General features: G+C 34.6%; 1 protein-coding gene across 1 annotated transcript in view; it reads right to left on the bottom strand.

Annotated features, from left to right (window-relative positions):
• Nucleotides 1-149: 149 nt before the first annotated feature.
• The window catches only part of DNAH12 (dynein axonemal heavy chain 12), a 151,200-nt gene continuing 144,609 nt past the window's right edge, over nucleotides 150-6,740 (bottom strand). Inside the window, exons 71-75 of the mRNA XM_064496402.1 lie at nucleotides 5,611-5,815; nucleotides 3,774-3,911; nucleotides 3,219-3,310; nucleotides 1,754-1,821; nucleotides 150-566 (exon numbers count right to left, since the gene is read on the bottom strand). Coding sequence (XP_064352472.1) covers nucleotides 376-566; nucleotides 1,754-1,821; nucleotides 3,219-3,310; nucleotides 3,774-3,911; nucleotides 5,611-5,815 — 694 coding nt within the window. The 3' untranslated portion in view covers nucleotides 150-375. The remainder of the gene's footprint in view (nucleotides 567-1,753; nucleotides 1,822-3,218; nucleotides 3,311-3,773; nucleotides 3,912-5,610; nucleotides 5,816-6,740) is intronic.

Here is a 6,740-nt window from a genome sequence, read left to right as displayed (position 1 = left end):
GAATGAGATAATTTCTGATATTAGTTAAATTTTATCCAGCTGGTCTTCCCAAATCTATTTTTCACATATATATCAAAACTAAAAATAAAAAAGGAACTAAACAAAAGTTTCAAAGATTTTTCATATGCTTCAAATAAAATGTCTTTTCATGTTTTTCTTCCACAGATGTCTGTGATCTCGAGAGTCCACCTAGAAGGCTGTATTTCAATCAAGAGTGGGTACGTCAGGGAGGAGAACAATGCAAAGACCACTCATAAAGATCACGTAAAAGAATGGCATCGTGAGAGTTGGTTTTATAATATATATTTTCAAATAAGTGAAGACAATACTTTTTTTTTTTTTACTTCTTTCAGATGTTTTCTTAATTTGTCCAATTTAGTCATCCAACTGACAAAGCAAAGCAACCCCACGTTTGATCCAGTGTTGAGTGGGTTGGTCTGTTTTTAACAACATTGCAATGACAAAGTTAGTAGAATGTCCTGTGGTGGAAAGAGTGCCTTTACGTTCACTTGTCTTGTAAAGGGGACAGAAATAGGCATTCGACTTCACAATCTGAGACTTTTCAGCTTGAAAAAAAAAAAAAGAAATGCATTCATTTGATAAAGGGAAAGCAGCCACTGGTACTAAAAGAACAATTAATTATCCTGTAATAAAATGACCAGTACTAAATCTAAGATCATGGTTATGATATCTAAACATTTTAAAGTAGTTGTTTTTTACATCTGGCATATATTTATTATTGTGAAACAAGGCAATGATTTCATAAAACGCATGATTCTGGGTCTACAGGACAGGAATTGATTTTAAAGACCTGACCACTAAACAGACATGGAAACACTCAAGAGGACTTGGGAGAGAAGGAGAAGGTAAAGAAGGAATAAAATACAGCATAAATAATGGGGAGATGCAACAAGAGAAATGCAGCTGCTGGGAGCTCTAATACAAGAAACCCATAAATTAGAAGAAGCTGCAGTTACTATGTGTTTTCAGCAGGTTATTACTTAGAAAAACACACCAACTCTTATCTATTCACAAAAAGAATCTATACACAATCCTTGAAAAGTCAGATATGAGACATTAGGAATCTTGCTAAACAGAGGCCATTTATCATAAATGAACTGCTTTAATAAAAATACTTAATTGTTTGGGTGGTGATTGTGGGTGATTTTTAAGTGTTTTCATTTATAGTTATTTGAGAATGAAAAAATTAGAGGAAAGAGAAAACAAAAGAACAAGCAACAGTCATTCAGACTAGGTGGAGAAATGATGATTGCAAAAGGAGGGAAGGAGCATGTAGGTTTCCCAAGGGGGCAAAAATTGGCCTCTACCCTATGTGGCTTGCAACATCTATATATTGGGCACGTAGGCTGGCTCCTAGGCCTGGGGAGTTTCTTATAACCAGAAAACTCTAGTTGCTAGCCGGAAACTGTGTCAAGCCTATTTGTGTCTCTGAGAAGTACAAAGGCACTTCACAATCAAAATATTGATGGGAAGCCCTGGAAGTGTGGGGGAGGGGCAATGAAAATGTTACATCCCATGGGATAAGAGAGATAAGAGGCAGAATATTCCTAATGTAATGTCAATGCACTACAAAAAGGGGAACAATATATTTCCAATGTAAACATAAAGTCACTATTTACTATAACTGTACAACATCCTAATAGGTTTGAACAGACTTATTTGGGGAAGCAGTTAAAAATACCTATCATTATCCTCCCTAAAACTCTACAAAATTTGTTAGAAATATATTTACTTGGTTTTATCCATATGATGGGCATCAGGTCAAACAGAAGTTTGGGGTATTGTTCAGCAAGCAATCCACTGTGAAGAGAAATTAACAGATGTTAATCAGAAATAGGATGAAATTTGCATCTTAGAAATTGCTACTTAGATATTGGCTTTTAATATAAGAGAGGACCAAAGATATGCAGGAAAAGAAATGTAAAAACAAAACCAAACCAAGGAAGAGGCAATGAAGAATTGAGAGAAACAAAAGAAAATTATGGAAAGGCAATGTATACAAACAGTGGACAAATATAAATTCCTGCCATTTTTAAAGTCCTGTCCAAGAGGGCAGACACTATGCTGTCACATTTAACCCTCAAAATAGTCTTGTCCCCATTCCTATTCCACAGGTTAAGAGTAGAGGCTCAGAGAGGTTGAGTACTTTTCTCACAGTAACACAGCTCTTATGTTCCAGTGTCATGATTCAAACAGATCTATCTAACTAGATAATGGGGTTTATTTTCCTTATGCTACATTGTTTATTTGTTTGTTTGCTTGTTTGCTTGCAAGAAGGAGGGAAAGAAGGAAGGAAAAGATGAATATATATATAAGGAAAAGTAAGTCAAAAGACACGTCAGTAGAATAATGAAAATGAAAAGAGATAGAAATAATCAAATGAACTATAAGCATGCTAAGTCTCCTCATATCTCTATCCTATCTCTATAGAACCACCTTCTTGCTCCTTCCTAAGCGATTTTCTCTTCCTTGGCCTTTAATCCTTTCTTGAGAGCAAAGTCTAATCTTGACTCTGGAAATAGATTAATGGATTGTTAAAGACCAGGGCTCCAAGGGAAATTGTCTTTCCCTTTCTCTCTTACCTCCATAGATTTAAAATAGGGAATAATTGAGTATTTATTTTAAATATTTATTTATTACATCATCAAAACAAGAAAAAGTAGCACAGGGAAATATATACAAGATCTTGTGGTAGCTCACAGCGAAAATAATGTGACAATGAATATATGTATGTTCACGTATAACTGAAAAATTGTGCTCTACATTGGAATTTGACACAACATTGTAAAATGACTATAACTCAATAAAAAGTGTTTAAAAAAAGTAAGAAAAAATTTTTCATTCACCAGTAGGAATGGGAACTTTACTATAACTGAAAACTATTTAAAACTGAGGTGTTCCTACACATCACAAAACAGAAGGTAACTGTTACAAAACAGAAGAAGAAAAATAATTTCAACTAATTTTTCTACTAGTAAGACCACTGAAATATTAACTAAAAATTGTTTGGAGCCTAAAATTGCTCACTAATTGCCCCAGCCTGAGTAATGATTTATAGCAACAATTCTGATATTATTTATTACTTGTGTTCCCTAGAAGAAGCCTTTGGTTGGGCAGTGGGGGAAAGGCAGCAGACAGTTTACCTCACCTATAATTCAGCCATAGTCAAAGAGGTCTTTGCACTTGAAACTACTGACCTTGCTCTGTCCCAGCGTGCTCCATCGAGATATAATCCATGGATATAAACACCATCTTCTGGTGCTTTCTCAGAAGTGTCAGATGAAATAACCTGAGGGGAGAGGCACACATTAGTAATGATTTCCTCGCCAGACAACTTTGTCTCATAAAGAAAGCATGAGCCAAATCTTCAGAACACATTCAGGGAAACCCCTCTATATAATAGCTTCCTGAACTGTAAGTTTTTTCAGTAAAATGTAAATGTAAATTATACAATACAGTTCTTTTTGAAGCATTTTATCTGATTTTACTATACCTCATACTAGTTTTTGCTAAAATAGAAGAGCAGCATTAGATATTTGAATTTAATATTGAGCTATATAAAAAGTCCTCTCCCAGAGATAGCAAGATAAATATTGTATACTTTCTTCATGAAACACAAAGAATGGGAAGAAGTCAAATTATTTATAATGGGCTATAAAATATGAATTATGCATATCCTCCTTGCTTAAATGCATGCCTTTGATGTAATTATATGGAGTTTAAATTATACGGAGTTTAAAGTGTTACTGTACCTCAAATTCATATCCTAGTAAATCAATAGGGATGGTATATTTTCTGGCATAATTCTGCATAGCTCCAGTTAAAAAGGCTTGGGTGAAAAAGAAACCTGAGAGCCAAAACACACAAGGTTTTCCTGAATTATACCAGTCCTACAAAGGAAAAACAAAAGGCATTATGTTCACTTTTCAACTTAGGCAAGAATCACCTGACATACCATTCCTGGTTCTGCTTTTTGTGTATGTTGCCCACACTTCCCACCACAGGGCTCTCTTTCCTGACACCAAACACACAACCCACCTTGGCCCTCCTACCTTTTATCCCTAATAGTTACTCTTGGAAAATTCAAACTAATTTTAACATTAACCTGAATAAAATAAAATTTGAAAGATTTAAATCTTCTACAAAATGGCAAATGTAAATTATTTGGGTATTTATTATATTACTTAATCCCACTCAATGACTTAGGTAACCTAAATGTCCACAAACAGATGAATGGATAAAGAAAATGTGGTATACACACACACACACACACACACACACACACACAAACACACACACACACACACACACAGGAATAATACTTGGCCATAAAAAAGAATGAAATTTTGCCATTTGAAGCAACATGGATGGACCTGGGGGGCATTATGCTAAGTAAAATAAGTCAGAGAGATAAAGACAAATACTGTATGGTATCACTTATATGTGGAATCTAAAAAATACAAAAAAAACTAGTGAATATAACAAAAAAGAAGCAGACTCAGATACAGAGAACAAACTAGTGGCTACCAGTGAGGGGGAGGAGGAGGGGAAAGGTAGGGGTGGGAAAGTGAGAGGCACAAACTATGGGGTGTAAGATAGGCTCAAGGATATACTACACAACACGGGGAATACAGCCGATATTTTGCAATAACTGTAAATGGAAAGTTAACCTTTTAAAATTGTGTAAAAAAATAAAAACAAACAAAATAGTCTGAAGAAAAATGGGCCTAGGAGATGAACGGGCAATTAACAGGAGAAAATACAAATGGCAAGCACACATACCAAAAGAAAAAGAGACTCATTAATAATCAAAGAAACTCTAATTGAAACAATCAGATATGGGTGACCTATAGATTGGCAAAAATTAAAAAGGAATGTATGAGAAAGTCTCTCTCCCCACATCTGCACAAGTACGGCTGTTTTATGAATAGCTTCTATAGTGAAACAAATAGAGATTTTGTAAAATAAAAAGGCAAATAAACACTGAAAGGTCATATACCTATGTGAACTTCCAAAATGTATTTTGGGGGCTCGCCCCACCCTCGCATAACCATCCACCATAGGATGGGGCAAGCCGAGGAGTTGAGGAGGAAAAACAGTATGCTGCCTTGTGTATCCTTTATATGTGGGTTTGTTGGGTAAAGGGTTCGGAGATTTCAAAGTGCCTAAAATCTTTTCCCTGGTTTTATAAGGTAAGAGGGAAGAGGCAGTGATTTCTAGATAATAGCCAATTATTGATAAATCCAAGCCTCAGCCTCTTTTTGTGATTCACCACCAGTATTAAAATCACAAGACCAAGTTATTTCAGAAACCACAAACAGATCTTCAAAAATATAAATGTCACATATTACTTGGGTTTGGGAAAATAAAACTTAATTTTCTACTTAGTACTTTGAAATGTGTGATTTTTAATATTCAAAAATTTTGGTTAGATTACAGTGAAATCACTAATCCATTTCATTCAACTCAGAGACTTTCAAGTGACTACAGCCAATGTCTGGTATCTCTTCGGTCAACCAAAAAAAAAAAAAAAGAAAAGAAAAGAAATTTTATATATATTACACATATATAGTACATATAAATTTTAACCTGTAAAAAATTCAGCCGGGCTAGAAAATCTGTGATGTAACTTCCTAGGGGTTTAAGACTTGGGTATGATCGTTGGGCCCATATTTCTGGAACTTTTCCAACAAGCAGACTGCCAGAGAGTGCCTCCAGTGCAGAATCCATTACAACCACGCCCTTAATAGCTTTTTCAAGGTCCCGTAGAGTGTTGCGTATAGTCTTAATTAAACTGCAAGGAAAGAAATTGTGTCATTTATACACACACATATATATAGGATAGTAAATATCAACATATAGTCTATCCAGAAGAAGAGATACAGGATACCATTCACAGCTTTATGGAAGTGTTTCATAAAGTGTGGCCAACTCCCACTTAATAATGTAAGGTAATTTTAGGTGATACTTGGATGAACATTTTTCATGTTAATTATTACATACATATTTTTAAATCTAGAAAATAATGTAACTTACATATCAAAATTGCTGCTTTCTGGATATTACTGCTTAAGACCAGGTAATTTAAACAGAGAATGATTTAAGGAAAAATAACAGGTAAATAATGTTATTCCTGACATGAAACTATGGAAGAAGTTATAAAGGTACTATGCAGTGGCTGAAACTTGGGAAACTCTGCATTAAAACATAAAGTGTACATTCATTTATATGCTTGCAAATACTTTGCTTCCCACTTAGGCCCAAATTGCTAAGAACACCATAAATATACCTGAAGTGAGAGATTTAGGTTAGAAGCCTAAGCAACTGACAGATAGTATACTATGATACATAAATACATATGGTCTTTGCATCAGAAATACTGATTAATTAAGGCATCATAGGGTTTTAGTAAGTTTTATTTTAAAACATCAATGTCTGGAAACCGAAATAAACTTGGAAACACTAGAAAATTTATAACCAAAAGAGTTCTTCATTCCTTAAGCCAGTATTGAACGGTAGACAATTCAATTTAAAAATTCAAAGCAAATAATTTGTTTGCTATTTTAAGGTACCTAATCAATCCAGACTGGACTCAGGAAGAAAAGGAGGGGTGTGTATATGTGTCAATGGTAGAAAAATGACAAAAGATAGAACTACACATAGGCCTACATAAGGCTCATTCCATCTTTATAGTTCCTGAAGAGAAGAGCAACAGATGG

This window comes from Camelus dromedarius, chromosome 17 (genome assembly GCF_036321535.1).
Source record: "Camelus dromedarius isolate mCamDro1 chromosome 17, mCamDro1.pat, whole genome shotgun sequence".
Taxonomy (NCBI): Eukaryota; Metazoa; Chordata; class Mammalia; order Artiodactyla; family Camelidae; genus Camelus; species Camelus dromedarius.
Note: the sequence above shows the minus strand (reverse complement) of the source record. Positions and strands in the feature narration are given on the sequence as shown.